The 16,298-nt window shown below is 46.4% G+C and overlaps 1 protein-coding gene across 1 annotated transcript; it reads right to left on the reverse strand.

Moving 5' to 3' along the window:
* Positions 1-241: 241 nt before the first annotated feature.
* LOC138101684 (apoptotic chromatin condensation inducer in the nucleus-like) lies at positions 242-15,202 on the reverse strand (the record flags this gene model as incomplete). The annotated part of the gene is made up of 4 exons (XM_068999462.1): positions 14,996-15,202; positions 9,908-10,015; positions 3,456-3,563; positions 242-334 (listed from the first exon to the last, which is right to left on the reverse strand). Coding segments are annotated over exons 1-4 (516 nt in total), but the record flags the coding sequence as incomplete, so codon positions are not given.
* Positions 15,203-16,298: the final 1,096 nt, after the last annotated feature.

Raw genomic sequence — 16,298 nt, forward strand, 5'->3', positions numbered from 1 at the left:
GCCCGGGGGGGCGGGGCCCGGGGGGAGGGGGAGGGGGCGGGGGAGGGGGCGGGGGAGGGGCGGGGCTCTTGCCGCGGTCCCACTCCCGCTGTTCCCGCGCCCTCTCCCGCCGGGAGCGCTCCCGCTCCCGCTCCGCCCACGGCCAGGCCTCCCCTCCCCCCACCCCCACCCCCCGCGGCGGGGGGGGAGGGGAGGCGGCCCCCGGCAGCGAGGGGGAGGGGCCGGAGAGGGAGGGGGAGGGGCGGGAGGAGGAGGAGGGGGGGAGGTGGGGGGAGGGGCAGCAGGAGGAGGCGTCCGGAGCGGGGGAGGGGAGGAGGCCGCGGTGGAAGTCCAGCTGGAAAAGGGGGGGGAGGGGAGGGGAGAGAGAGAGAGAAGTGAGTGACCGCTCGGTGGTGAGTGACCGCTCAGCGAGCCGAGTGACCCCTGAGTGAGCTCTGAGTGAGCCCTGAGTGACCCCTGAGTGACCACTCAGTGAGTGACCCCTGAGTGACCCCTGAGTGACCCTCAGTGAGCAGTGACCAGTGAGTGACCCTGAGCTCTGAGTGAGCTCTGAGTGACCACTGAGTGACCCCTGAGTGACCCTGAGTGACCCCTGAGTGACCCCTGAGTGAGCTCTGAGTGACCAATGAGTGACCTCTGAGTGACCCCTGAGTGACCCCTGAGTGACCCCTGAGTGACCCCTGAGTGACCCCAACCCCCCCAAATTCCCAAAAATTCCCCAAATCCCCCAAAATTCCACTCAAAATTCCCTCAAATCCCCCCAAAAATTCCCCAAATTCCCCCAAAAATTCCCCCAAAATCCCCCCCAAAATTCCCCCAAAACTCCCCAAAAAATCCCTCAAAAATTCCCAAAATCCCCCCCAAAATTCCCCAAAAAACCCCGAAAAAGTCCCAAAAACCCCAAAAAATTCCCAAGAAACTCAAAAACTCCCCCCAAAAATTACCCAAAACTCCCCCAAAAATTTACGAAATTCCCAAAAAAATTCTCCAAAAAATCCCCCAAAAATTCCCAAAATCCCCCCCCCAAAATTCCCTCCCAAAAAATCCCAAATCCCCTCAAAAATCCCTGAAAAATCCCCAAAAATTCCCAAAAAATCCCTTAAAAATCCCCAAAATTCCTCTAAAAATCCCTTTAAAATTCCCCAAAAACCGCCAAAAATTTCCCCAAATTCCCCAAAAAATCCCTGAAAATTCCTAAAAGATCCCAAAAAAATTCCCCAAAATCCCCCCAAAAAACGCCCAAAATTCCCCCAAAAATCCCAAAAAAAATCCGTCAAAATCCCCCAAAAAATCCCCCCAAAAATCCCTGAAAATCCCCAAAATTCCCAAATCTCCCCAAAAAACCCCCCCAAAAATTCCCCCAAATTCCCCAAAAAATTCCCTAAAAAAATCCCCAAAAACCCCCCAAAAATTCCCAAATCTCCCCCGAAAAAAGCCTTAAAAATTCCTAAAAAAGTCCCCAAAAATCCCCCCAAAAAATCCCAAAAAATCCCCAAACCTCCCCCAAAAAATCCCCCAAAAATCTAGAAATAAATTTCCCAAAAATTCCCCAAAATCTCCCAAAAAACCCCCCCAAAACCCCCAAATCTCCCCAAAAATCCCCTCAAAAAAACCGCAAAAAACCCCCCCAAAAAACCCCCAAACCTCCCTTAAAAATTCCCCTCAAAAAATCCCAAAAATCCCCAAAACCTCCCCCAAAAAACCCACAAAAAATCCAAAAATTTCCCAAAAAAATCCCCCAAAAACCCCCAAATCTCCCCAAAAATCCGCTCAAAAAATCGCAAAAAACCCCCCCAAAAAACCCCCAAAACCCCCCTTAAAAAATCCCCAAAAAATCCCCCAAAAACCCCCCAAAAAAAACCCCAAAAACCCCCAAATCTCCCCAAAAATCCCCTCAAAAAAATCGCAAAAAAAAAACCCCAAAACCCCCCTTAAAAAATCCCAAAAAATCCCCAAAAAAATCCCCAAAAAATTTCCCCAAAAAATCCCCCCAAAAACCCCCAAATCTCCCCAAAAATCCCCTCCAAAAAATCGCAAAAAAAAACCCAAAAAACCCCCAAAACCCCCCTTAAAAAATCCCAAAAAATCCCCAAACATCCCCCAAAACCTCCCCCAAAAAATCCCCAAAAAATCCAAAAAATTTCCCAAAAAACCCCCCCAAAAACCCCCCAAAACTCCCCAAAAATCCCCTCAAAAAAATCGCAAAAAACCCCCCAAAACCCCCAAAACCCTCCCAAAAAAATCCCAAAAAATCCCCAAACCTCCCCCAAAAAATCCAAAAAATTTCCAAAAAAATCCCCCCAAAACCCCCCAAATCTCCCCAAAAATCCCCTCCAAAAATTCGCAAAAAAAGCCCCAAAAAACCCCCAAAACCCCCCTTAAAAAATCCCAAAAAATCCCCAAAATAACCCACAAAAAATCCAAAAAATTTCTAAAAAAATCCCCCCAAAACCCCCAAATCTCCCCAAAAATCCCCTCCAAAAAATCGCAAAAAACCCCCAAATCTCCCCCAAAACCCCCCTTAAAAAATCCCCAAAAAATCCCAAAAATCCCCAAAACCTCCCCCAAAAAAACCACAAAAAATCCAAAAAATTTCCCAAAAATCCCCCAAAAACCCCCCAAATCTGCCCAAAAATTCCCTCAAAAAAATCGCAAAACCCCCCCCAAAAAACCCCCAAACCCCCCTTAAAAAATCCCAAAAAAATCCCAAAAAGTCCCCAAACCTCCCCCAAAAAATCCCCGAAAAATCCAAAAAATATCCAAAAAAATCCCCCAAAAACCCCCAAATCTCCCCAAAAATCCCCTCAAAAAAATCGCAAAAAAACCCCCAAAAAACCCCCAAAACCCCCCTTAAAAAATCCAAAAAAAATCCCCAAAAATCCCCAAAACCTCCCCCAAAAAATCCACAAAAAATCCAAAAAATTTCCAAAAAAATCCCCTCAAAAAAATCGCAAAAAAAACCCCAAAAAACCCCCAAAACCCCCCTTAAAAAATCCCAAAAAATCCCCAAAATAACCCACAAAAAATCCAAAAAATTTCCCAAAAATCCCCCAAAAAACCCCCCAAAACCCCCAAATCTCCCCAAAAATCCCCTCAAAAAAATCGCGAAAAACCCCAAAAAACCCCCAAAACCCCCCTTAAAAAATCCCAAAAAAATCCCAAAAAACCCCCAAACCTCCCCCAAAAAATCCAAAAAAATTTCCCAAAAAAACCCCCAAAAAACCCCCCAAAAAACCCCCAAAAATCCCAAAAAATTCCCAAAAATCCCCCCAAAAACCTCCCAAAAACCCCCCCAAAAAACCCCAAAACCCCCCAAATCCCCCCCGAAACCCCCCTTAAAAAATCCCAAAAAAATCCCCAAAAATCCCCCAACGCTCCCCAAACCCCCCCAAACCTCCCAAACCCCCCCAAAATTGCCCAAACCCCCCGAAAATGGCCCCAAAACCCCCCCTGACCTCCTCCTGCTGGGCGAAGTCGGCCGCGAGCACTTTGGGGTTGGACTGCGGCCACTTGACCCCGTGCAGGGCCTCGCGCGTGGCCACCGCCTCCTCCACCGAGCAGTACTGCCCAAAATTGCCCAAATTCGGGGGTTTTCGGGGGAAAAAATGGGATGGGAGAAGAGAGAGAGAGAGAAAATGTTAAAAACCGGAAAAAAAAACGGATAAAAAATCTCGAAAAACGGCAAAGAAACGCTAAAAAATACCAAAAAACACCAAGAGAAAACGAGGATTTTGGGTGATTTTGGGGAAATTTGGGGGATTTTGGCGGATTTGGGGTGGATTTGGAGGAATTTGGGTGGATTTGGGTGGATTTTGGGTGAATTTGGGTGGATTTTGGGTGGATTTTGGGAGGATTTTGGGAGGATTTTGGGTGGATTTTGGGTGAATTTGGAGGATTTTGGGTGAATTTGGGTGGATTTGGGGTAAATTTGGAGAATTTTGGGTGGATTTTGAAGAGAAAAAGGGGGATGAGGAGAGAGACACAAAAAATGGTAAAAAACCACAAAAAAACCCACAAAAAAGCCCCAAAAATCCCCAAAGAAACCCTAAAAAACACCAGAAATCACCCAAAAAAACTCCTCCACCGAGCAGTACTGCCCCAAAATTGCCCAAATTCGGGGGTTTTCGGGGGAAAAATTGGGATGGGAGAGGAGAGAGAGAGAGAAAATGTTAAAAAATGCAAAAAAAACGGATAAAAAATCTCGAAAAATGGCAAAGAAACGCTAAAAAATACCAAAAAACACCAAGAGAAAACGAGGATTTTGGGTGATTTTGGGGAAATTTGGGGGATTTGGGTGGATTTGGGGTGATTTTGGGTGGATTTTTGGGAGGATTTGGGTGGATTTTGGGTGAATTTGGGAGATTTTGGGCGGATTTGGGTGGATTTTGGGAGATTTTGGGAGGATTTTGGGGTAAATTTGGGAGATTTTGGGTGGATTTTGAAGGGAAAAAGGGGGATGAGGAGAGAGACACAAAAAATGGTAAAAAACCACAAAAAAGCCCCAAAAATCCCCAAAGAAACCCTAAAAAACACCAGAAACCACCCAAAAAACTCCTCCACCGAGCAGTACTGCCCCAAAATTGCCCAAATTCGGGGTTTTTTGGGGGAAAAATTGGGATGGGAGAAGAGAGAGAGAGAGAAAATGTTAAAAAAAGGGAAAAAAAACGGATAAAAAATCTCAACAGCAAAAAAAAACGGGATTTTTGGGGGGATTTTGGAGGATTTTGGGGTAAATTTGGAGAATTTTGGGTGGATTTGGGTGGATTTGGGGTAAATTTGAAAGATTTGGGGGGGATTTGGAGAAATTTGAGGTGGATTTTGGGAGGATTTTGGGTGGATTTGGGGGATTTTGGGAGATTTTGGGTGGGTTTTGGGGCAAATTTGGGAGATTTTGGGTGGATTTGGGTGGATTTGGGGTAAATTTGGAGGATTTGGAGTGGATTTGGAAGAATTTGAGATGGATTTTGGGTGGATTTTGGGTGGATTTTGGGAGGATTTTGTGGGAAATTTGGAGAATTTTGGGTGGATTTTGAAGAGAAAAAGGGGGATGAGGAGAGAGACACAAAAAATGGTAAAAAACCACAAAAAAATCCACAAAAAAGCCCCAAAAATCCCCAAAGAAACTCTAAAAAACACCAGAAATCACCCAAAAAAACTCCTCCACCGAGCAGTACTGCCCCAAAATTGCCCAAATTCGGGGTTTTTGGGGGAAAAATTGGGATGGGAGAGGAGAGAGAGAGAGAAAATGTTAAAAAAAGGAAAAAAAAAACGGATAAAAAATCTCAAAAAACAGCAAAAGAAACGGGATTTTGGGGGGATTTTGGAGGATTTGGGGTGGATTTGGGAGGATTTTGGGGTAAATTTGGAGAATTTTGGGTGGATTTGGGGTAAATTTGGAGGATTTTTGGGGTGGATTTGGAAAAATTTGAGGTGGATTTTGGGTGGATTTTGGGTGAATTTGGGTGGATTTGGGAGGATTTTGGGGAAAATTTGGGAGATTTTGGGCGGATTTGGATGGATTTTGGGAGATTTTGGGAGGATTTTGGGGTAAATTTGGAGAATTTTGGGTGGATTTTGAAGAGAAAAAGGGGGATGAGGAGAGAGACACAAAAAATGGTAAAAAACCACAAAAAAAAACACAAAAAAGCCCCAAAAATCCCCAAAGAAACCCTAAAAAACACCAGAAAGCCCCAAAAAACTCCTCCACCGAGCAGTACTGCCCCAAAATTGCCCAAATTCGGGGTTTTTGGGGGAAAAATTGGGATGGGAGAGGAGAGAGAGAGAGAAAATGTTAAAAAAAGGGAAAAAAAACGGATAAAAAATCTCGAAAAACAGCAAAAAAAATGGGATTTTGGGGGGATTTTGCGAAAATTTGAGGGATTTTTGGGGTGGATTTTGGGGAAATTTGGGGGATTTTCAAGGATTTGGGAGAATTTTTGTGGATTTGGAAGAATTTGGGATGGATTCTGGGTGGATTTTGGGGCAAATTTGGGAGATTTTGGGTGGATTTTGGGAGGATTTTGGGCGGATTTTGGGTGAATTTGGGTGGATTTGGGAGGATTTTGGGGTGAATTTGGAGGATTTTGGGTGGATTTTGGGTGGATTTGGGAGGATTTTGGAGGGAAAAAGGGGGATGAGAAGGGAGACACAAAAAATGCCAGAAAACCACAAAAAAAGCCCCAAAAATCCCCAAAGAAACCCTAAAAAACACCAGAAAGCCCCAAAAAACTCCTCCACCGAGCAGTACTGCCCCAAAATTGCCCAAATTCGGGGTTTTTGGGGAAAAATTGGGATGGGAGAGGAGAGACAGAGAGAAAATGTTAAAAAATGCAAAAAAAAGGGATAAAAAGTCTCAAAAAACAGCAAAAAAAATGGGATTTTGGGGGGATTTTGCGAAAATTTGAGGGATTTTTGGGGTGGATTTTGGGGAAATTTGGGGGATTTTCAAGGATTTGGGAGAATTTTTGTGGATTTGGAAGAATTTGGGATGGATTCTGGGTGGATTTTGGGGCAAATTTGGGAGATTTTGGGTGGATTTTGGGAGGATTTTGGGCGGATTTTGGGTGAATTTGGGTGGATTTGGGAGGATTTTGGGGTAAATTTGGAGAATTTTGGGTGGATTTTGGAGAGAAAAAGGGGGATGAGGAGAGAGACACAAAAAATGGTAAAAAAACCCAAAAAAAACCACAAAAAAGCCCCAAAAATCCCCAAAGAAACCCTAAAAAACACCAGAAACCACCCAAAAAACTCCTCCACCGAGCAGTACTGCCCCAAAATTGCCCAAATTCGGGGGTTTTTGGGGGAAAAATTGGGATGGGAGAGGAGAGAGAGAGAGAAAATGTTAAAAAATGCAAAAAAAACGGATAAAAAATCTCGAAAAATGGCAAAGAAACGCTAAAAAATACCAAAAAACACCAAGAGAAAATGAGGATTTTGGGTGATTTTGGGGAAATTTGGGGGATTTGGGGTGATTTTGGGTGGATTTTTGGGAGGATTTGGGTGGATTTGGGGTGAATTTGGGTGGATTTTGGGTGGATTTTGGGTGAATTTGGGCGGATTTGGGTGGATTTTGGGGAAAATGTGGGTGGATTTGGGAGGATTTTGGGGTGAATTTGGAGGATTTTGGGTGGATTTTGGGTGGGTTTGGGTGGATTTTGGGTGAATTTGGGGGGATTTGGGAGGATTTTGGGATAAATTTGGAGAATTTTGGGTGGATTTTGGAGAGAAAAAGGGGGGATGAGGAAAGAGACACAAAAAATGGTAAAAAACCACAAAAAAATCCACAAAAAAGCCCCAAAAATCCCCAAAGAAACCCTAAAAAACACCAGAAACCACCCAAAAAAACCCCTCCACCGAGCAGTACTGCCCCAAAATTGCCCAAATTCGGGGGTTTTTGGGGGAAAAATTGGGATGGGAGAGGAGAGAGAGAGAGAAAATGTTAAAAAATGCAAAAAAAACGGATAAAAAATCTCGAAAAACGGCAAAGAAATGCTAAAAAATACCAAAAAACACCAAGAGAAAATGAGGATTTTGGGTGATTTTGGGGAAATTTGGGGGATTTGGGTGGATTTGGGGTGATTTTGGGTGGATTTTTGGGAGGATTTGGGTGGATTTTGGGTGAATTGGGGTGGATTTGGGTGGATTTTGGGGAAAATGTGGGTGGATTTGGGAGGATTTTGGGGTGAATTTGGAGGATTTTGGGTGGATTTTGGGTGGGTTTGGGTGGATTTTGGGTGAATTTGGGGGGATTTGGGAGGATTTTGGGATAAATTTGGAGAATTTTGGGTGGATTTTGGAGAGAAAAAGGGGGGATGAGGAAAGAGACACAAAAAGTGGTAAAAAACCACAAAAAAATCCACAAAAAAGCCCCAAAAATCCCCAAAGAAACCCTAAAAAACACCAGAAAGCCCCAAAAAACTCCTCCACCGAGCAGTACTGCCCCAAAATTGCCCAAATTCGGGGTTTTTTGGGGGAAAATTGGGATGGGAGAGGAGAGAGAGAGAGAAAATGTTAAAAAATGCAAAAAAAACCGGATAAAAAATCTCGAAAAACGGCAAAGAAATGCTAAAAAACACCAAAAAAGCACCAAAAAACCACAATTTTGGGGGGTTTTGAGGGGATTTTGGGAAAATTTGGGGGATTTTGGCGGATTTGGGGTGGATTCGGAGGAATTTGGGTGGATTTGGGTGGATTTTAGGAGGATTTGGGGTGGATTTTGGGGAAAATTTGGGAGATTTTGGGTGGATTTGGGTGGATTTTGGGAGATTTTGGGAGGATTTTGGGGTAAATTTGGAGAATTTGGGTGGATTTTGAAGGGAAAAAGGGGGATGAGGAGAGAGACACAAAAAATGCCAGAAAACCACAAAAAAGCCCCAAAAATCCCCAAAGAAACCCTAAAAAACACCAGAAACCACCCAAAAAAACTCCTCCACCGAGCAGTACTGCCCCAAAATTGCCCAAATTCGGGGTTTTTGGGGGGAAAATTGGGATGGGAGAGGAGAGAGAGAGAGAAAATGTTAAAAAATGCAAAAAAAAACGGATAAAAAACACCGAAGAAACGCTAAAAAACACCAGAAATCACCCAAAAAACTCCTCCACCGAGCAGTACTGCCCCAAAATTGCCCAAATTCGGGGGTTTTTGGGGGAAAAATTGGGATGGGAGAGGAGAGAGAGAGAGAAAATGTTAAAAACCGGAAAAAAATGGATAAAAAACGGAAAAAAAAACCCAAAAAATACTCAAAAAGCACCAAGAAACACCAAAAAACACCAGAAAATCACAATTTTGGGGGGATTTTGGGGAGATTTTGGGAAAATTTGGGGGATTTGGGTGGATTTGGGGTAAATTTGGAGGATTTGGAGTGGATTTGGAAAAATTTGAGGTGGATTTTGGGTGGATTTTGGGTGAATTTGGGTGGATTTGGGAGGATTTTGGGTTAATTTGGAGGATTTGGGGTGGATTTTGGGTGGATTTGAGGGATTTTGGGTGAATTTGGGAGGATTTGAGTGAACTCCAGCAGATTTTGGGTGAATTTGGCTGAATTTTGGGTGAATTTGGCTGAATTTTGGGGTATTTCGGGTGGATTTGGCAGATTTAGGTGTATTTCGGGCAGATTTTGGGTGAATTTGGGAGGATTTTGGGTGGATTTGGTTGAATTTTGGGTGAATTTGAGCAGATTCGGGCAGATTTTGGGTGAATTCGGGCAGATTTTGAGTGAATTGGGGCAGATTTTGGGTGAATTTGGAAGGATTTGGGTGAATTGGGGCAGATTTTGGGCGAATTGGGGCAGATTTGGGGTAAATTCAGACAGATTTTGGGTAAATTTAGGAGAATTTGGGTTAATTCGGGCAGAATTTGGGTGAACTCGAGCAGATTTTGGGTAAATTCAGACAGATTTTGGGTGAATTCGAGCAGGTTTTGGGTGAATTTGGGAGGATTTTGGGTGGATTTGGGCAGATTTGGGTGAATTCGGGCAGATTTTGGGTGAATTTGGGCAGATTTTGGGTGAATTTGGAAGGATTTGGGTGAACTCGAGCAGATTTTGGGTAAATTCAGACAGATTTTGGGTGAATTGGGGCAGATTTGGGGTAAATTTAGGAGAATTTGGGTAAATTTAGGAGAAGTTGGGTGAATTGGGGCAGATTTGGGGTGAATTCCCGCCCATTCCCGCTCCAGCCCCTCCCCCACCCCATTTTTGGGCCGATTTCGCCTCTTTTTGGCTCCGCTCCCTCCCTGCCCTCCCCGAGTCCTCCCGGCCACCAGGGGGCGCCATCTCCTACACCCCCCCCCCATACCAACTCTATGGTTTTCCCTCTCAAACCCCCCCCCCCCATTTTTTGCCCCGGGGGTTTTTTTTTTTTTTCAGGGGGGGATTTTTGGGGCGAATTCCGGTGTTTTTGGGGTCCCTACCGTGACGAAACAATGGGATTTGATGCGGTCGATCCAGAATCCGTCGTCCTTGAGCCGCCCCGTGCGGCCCAGCAGCTCCTTCAGCTGCCCCAGGGTGAAGGGACGCACCTGAGGGGAGGGGGGAGGGGCACACGGGGGGGCGTGGCCAAGTCAGGGCATGGGGGAGGGGCAAGGTCAGACCGAGCCCTGCCCCCCTCCGAAAAATCCCCCCCAAAAACCGGCTCCGAAATGGCCCGAAAAGGAGAAAAGTGGCCCCAAAATGACCCAGAACGGCCTCAAATGACCCCAAAATGGCTTCAATTGACCCCAAAATGACCAAAAATGGCCTCGAATGACCCCAAAATGACCAAAAATGCCCTCAAATGACGCCAAAATGGCCTCAAATGACCCCAGAATGACCAAAAATGACCAAAAGTGCCCTCAAATGACCCCAAAATGACCAAAAATGACCCCAAAATGACCAAAAATGACCCAAAATGCCCTCAAATGACCCCAAAATGGCCTCAAATGACCCCAAAATGGCCTCGATTGACCCCAAAATGACCAAAAATGACCCAAAATGCCCTCAAATGACCTCAAAATGACCTAAAATGACCCAAAATGCCCTCAAATGACCCGAAACGGCCTCAAATGACCCCAAAATGGCCTCGATTGACCCCAAAATGACCAAAAATGACCAAAAGTGCCCTCAAATGACCAAAAATGGCCTCAAATGACCCCAAAATGACCAAAAATGCCCAAAAGTGCCCTCAAATGACCCCAAAATGGCCTCAAATGACCCCAAAATGGCCTCAAATGACCCAAAAATGACCAAAAATGACCCAAAATGCCCTCAAATGACCTCAAAATGACCTAAAATGACCCAAAAAGCCCTCAAATGACCCGAAACGGCCTCAAATGACCCCAAAATGGCTTCAATTGACCCCAAAATGACCGAAAATGGCCTCGATTGACCCCAAAATGACCCAAAATGCCCTCAAATGACCTCAAAATGACCTAAAATGACCCAAAATGCCCTCAAATGACCCCAAAGTGCCCTCAAATGACCCGAAACGGCCTCAACTGACCCCAAAATGCCCTAAAATGACCCGAAATAACCCAAAATGGACTCAGTTGACCCCAAAATGGCCTCAAATGACCCCAAAATGACCCAAAGCGCGCAAAAACGGCCCAAAAATGACCCCAAACCAACCAAAAACAACCAAAAAAGAACCCCAAAGCTTCCAAAAATGCCCCAAAATGACCCGAAACTGCCCAAAAACAACCAAAAACTCCCAAAACTGCCCCAAACTGACCCAAAACCGCCCCAAAATGACACAAAAAATGACCCAAAAATGACACAAGAACGACCAAAAAACGGCCCAAAAACGACCCAAAAAATACCCAAAAATAATCCAAAAAACGACCCAAAAACGACCCAAAAATGATCCAAAAAATACCCAAAAATAACCCGAAAAAGACCAAAAATGACCTGAAAACGACCCGAAGATGATCCAAAAAAGACCCAAAATGACTCAAAATGACCCAAAATGAACCAAAAATGACCCAAAATAATTAAGTGACCCAACATGACCCAAAAATGACCCAAAAATGATCCGAAAATGACCCAAAACCGACTCCAAATAAACCAAGAACGAGTCCAAAATGACCCAAAACCGACCGAAAAAATGACCCAAAAACAATTCGAAAATGACCCAAAACGACTCAAAATGATCCAAAACGAACCAAAAACGATCCAAAATAATTAAATGACTCCAAGTGACCCCAAAATGACTCAAAAACGACCCAAAACCGACCCGAAAAACAACCCGAAAAACGACCCAAAACCGATCCAAAAGTGACTCAAATATGACCCAAAAATGACCCAAAAAAGACCCAAAATGACTCAAAATGACCGAAAATGAACCAAAACCAACCCAGAATGATTAAATGACCCAACATGACCCAAAAATGACCCAAAAACGACGCAAAAATGACTCAAAAATAACCCAAAAACGACGCAAAAATGACTCAAAATGACCCAAAAACCACCCAAAAACGACCCAAAATGACTCAAAACGACCCAAAGTGACCCAAAATAATTAAGAGACCAAACATGACCCAAAAACGACCCAAGAACGACTCAAAAATGACCCAAAAACGACGCAAAAACGACCCAAAAATGACCAAAAAGCGATCCAAAAATGACCCGAAAATGACCCAAAAATGACCCAAAATGATCCAAAATGACCCAAAACGACCTAAAATAATTAAGTGACCCAACATGACCCTAAAATGACCCGAAAAGGACTCAAAAGGATCCAAAAACGACCCAAAAATGATCCAAAACCGACGCAAAACTGACGCAAAACCAACCCAAAAAAGACCCAAAATGACTCAAAATGACCCAAAATGAACCAAAACCAACCCAAAATAATTAAGTGACCCAACATGACCCAAAAACGACCCAAAAACCACCCAAAACCAACCCAAAAACAACAAAAAATGACGCAAAAATAGCCCAAAAACGACCCAAAAATGACTCAAATATGATGCAAAAATGACTCAAAAAGGACCCAAAACCGACCCAAAAAAGACCCAAAAGCGACTCAAAAACAACCCAAAAACGACCCAAAAATGACCCAAAAACGACGCAAAAATGACTCAAAAAAGACCCAAAAATGACGCAAAAAAACCCTGAAAAGACCCAAAAACGACTCAAAATGACCCAAAACAACCCAAAATAATTAAGTGACCCAACGTGACCCAAAAACGACCCGAAAACGACCCAAAAACGACCCAAAAACCGATCCAAAAACGACACAAAACTGACTCAAATACGATGCAAAATTACTCAAAAAAGACCCAAAAATGACCCGAAAATGACCTGAAAAAACACCAAAACGACTCAAAATGACCCAAAACGACCTAAAATAATTAAGTGACCCAACGTGACCCAAAAACGACCCAAAAACGACCCAAAACCAACCCAAAAACGACCCAAAAACGACCCAAAAACGACTCAAAGATGATGCAAAAATGACTCAAAAAAGACCCAGAAATCATCCAAAAAGACCCAAAATGACCCAAAACGACCCAAAATGACCCAAAACGACCCAAAAGCGACGCAAAATAATTAAATGACCCGAAACGACCCAAAACCGACCCAAAACGACCCAAAAACGACCCAAAACCAACCCAAAAACCAACCAAAAACCCAACAAAAATGACCCAAAAACACCCAAAAAACGCCCAAAACAACCCAAAAAAAACCCAAAACCTCCCGAATTCGCCCCAAACCCCCTTCCCCGCCCCTCCCCCCGTCTCACCAGGTTGCAGAGGTGCACGATGGGGGAGGGGCGCTGGCGGGGGGGGAGGGGCGCCTTGGGGACATTTGGGGCAATTTGGGGCGGGTTTGGGTCGGTTTGGGGCGGTTTGGGTCAGTTTGGGGCAGTTTGGGTCGGTTTGGGGCAGTTTGGGGCAGTTTGGGTCGGTTTGGGGCGGTTTGGGGCGGTTTGGGGCGGTTTTGGGAGTGACGATGGGGGAGGGGCAAAAACGACCCAAAACTCCCAAAAACTGCCCAAAACGACCCAAAAGGAACTAAAAATGACCCAAAAATGACCCAAAAATGATCCAAAAACGACCCAAAGATTATCCCAAAACAACCCAAAAACGACAAAAAACGACGCAAAAATAACCCAAAACGACCCAGAAACGACGCAAAAACCACCCAAAGTGACCCAAAATGACTCAAAATGACCCAAAGCGACCCAAAATAATTAAGGGACCCAACATGACCCAAAAATGACCCAAAAACGATCCAAAAACGACGCAAAAATGACACAAAAACGACGCAAAAATGACTCAAAAAAGACCCAAAAATGACGCAAAAAAAACCCTGAAAAAGACCCAAAAACGACTCAAAATGACCCAAAACAACCTAAAATAATTAAGTGACCCAACGTGACCCAAAAACGACCCAAAAACGACCCAAAACCAACCCAAAAACGACTCAAAGATGATGCAAAAATGACTCAAAAAAGACCCAAAAATGACCCAAAAAAACCCCAAAAAAGACCCAAAAACGACCCAAAATGACCCAAAACGACCCAAAAGCGACGCAAAATAATTAAATGACCCGAAACGACCCAAAAACCACCCAAAACCCACCCAAAAACCAACAAAAAATGACCCAAAAATGGCCAAAAACCGACCAAAAAACGCCCGAAACGACCCGAATTGACCCAAAAACTCCGAAATTCGCCCCAAACCCCCTCCCCGCCCCTCCCCCCGTCTCACCAGGTTGCAGAGGTGCACGATGGGGGAGGGGCGCTGGCGGGGGGGGGGAGGGGCGCCTCGGGGACATTTGGGGCAATTTGGGGCAGTTTGGGTCAGTTTGGGGCGGTTTGGGGCAGTTTGGGGCGGTTTGGGGCGGTTTGGGGCGGTTTGGGGCGGTTTGGGACAGTTTGGGTCAGTTTGGGGCGGTTTGGGGCGGTTTTGGGAGTGACGATGGGGGAGGGGCAAAACCAACCCAAAACCAACCCAAAACTCCCAAAAACTGCCCAAAACGACCCAAAAGGAACAAAAAATGACCCAAAAATGACCCAAAAATGACGCAAAAAACGACTCAAAAATGACGCAAAAATGATCCAAAAACGACCCAAAACCGACCCAAAAAATACCCAAAATGACTCAAAACGAACCAAATCCAACCCAAAATAATTAAGTGACCCGACACGACCCAAAAATGACTCAAAATGACCCAAAACGATCTAAAATAATTAAGACACCCAACGTGACCCAAAACCGACCCAAGAACGACTCAAAAACGACCCAAAAACGACCCAAAAACAACCCAAAAACCACCCAAAAAAGACCCAAAACGACTCAAAATGACCCAAAATGAACCAAATCCAACCCAAAATAATTAAGTGACCCAATGCGACCCAAAAACGACCCAAAACCCACCCAAAAACAACAAAAAACCAACAAAAAATGACCCAAAAATGGCCAAAAACTGCTAAAAAACGCCCAAAACGACCCCAAAAAAACCCAAAACCTCCCGAATTCGCCCCAAACCCCCCTCCCCGCCCCTCCCCCCCGGCTCACCAGGTTGCAGAGGTGCACGATGGGGGAGGGGCGCTGGCGGGGGGGGGAGGGGCGCGGCGCCGCCCGCACGGGCTCGTCCACCGGCAGCAGCAGCAGCGGCCCCGCCCGCCAGGGGGCGCCCTGCGACCGCCGCGGGGGAGGGGCCTCGCCTGAAACGGGGGGGGGGGGGGGAGGGGGAGGGGCGATGACGTCATAGGACACGCCCATCCCCTCCCCCCCATGGGTATTTGGGGGGGGGTTGGGGCCACGCCCACTGCGCTTGGAGCCCCTCCCCCACCCTGTTTGAAGCCCCTCCCCCACCCCTTTGAGCCCCTCCCCCACCCCCTTTGAAGCCCCTCCCCCACCCCTTTGAGCCCCTCCCCCCATTTTAAGCCCCTCCCCCGTTTTACACCCCTCCCCCCTCCTCAGCCCCCGTTTCAGGCCCCTCCCCCTCTCTAAGCCCCTCCCCCATTTCAGGCCCCTCCCCCCTCTCCTCTAAGCCCCTCCCCCCACCACTTTAACCCCCCTCCCCCTTTAAGCCCCTCCCCCATTTCTGGCCCCTCCCCCCACCCCTTTTTAACCCCCTCCCCCACCTTTCTAAGCCCCTCCCCCTTTCCTCAAAGCCCCTCCCCACCCCTCCCCCACTCTCTTAAGCCCCTCCCCCACCCGTTTTTAAGCCCCTCCCCCTTTTCCAAGGCCCCTCCCCCACCTTTTAAGCCCCTCCCCATTCAAGCCCCTCCCCCACCCCTTCAAGCCCCTCCCCCACTCTTTAGGCCCCTCCCCCACCCCTTTAAGTCCCCTCTTTTAAGCCCCTCCCCCACTTGAAGCCCCTCCCCCACATTTTAAGCCCCTCCCCCACTTGAAGCCCCTCCCCCCGCCCCTTTTTAAGCCCCTCCCCCGCCCCTTTTTAAGCCCCTCCCCCACTCTTCAGGCCCCTCCCCCATTTGAAGCCCCCTCCCCCATTTTAAGCCCCACCCCCCTTTAAGCCCCTCCCCCACCGCTTCAAGCCCCTCCCCCACTCTTTAGGCCCCTCCCCCACCCCTTTAAGTTTCCTCCTTTAAGCCCCTCCCCCACTTTAAGCCCCTCCCCCTTCCTTTTAAACCCCCCCAACCGTTTTTAAGCCCCTCCCTCTTTCTCCAAGGCCCCTCCCCCACATTTTAAGCCCCTCCCCCACTTGAAGCCCCTCCCCCGCCCCTTTTTAAGCCCCTCCCCCATTTGAAGCCCCTCCCCCATTTGAAGCCCCACCCCTTTAAGCCCCTCCCCCACCCCCTTTCAAGCCCCTCCCCCACTCTTTAGGCCCCTCCCCCACCCCTTTAAGCCCCCT

Source organism: Aphelocoma coerulescens, unplaced genomic scaffold, assembly GCF_041296385.1.
Source record: "Aphelocoma coerulescens isolate FSJ_1873_10779 unplaced genomic scaffold, UR_Acoe_1.0 HiC_scaffold_392, whole genome shotgun sequence".
NCBI lineage: Eukaryota > Metazoa > Chordata > Aves > Passeriformes > Corvidae > Aphelocoma > Aphelocoma coerulescens.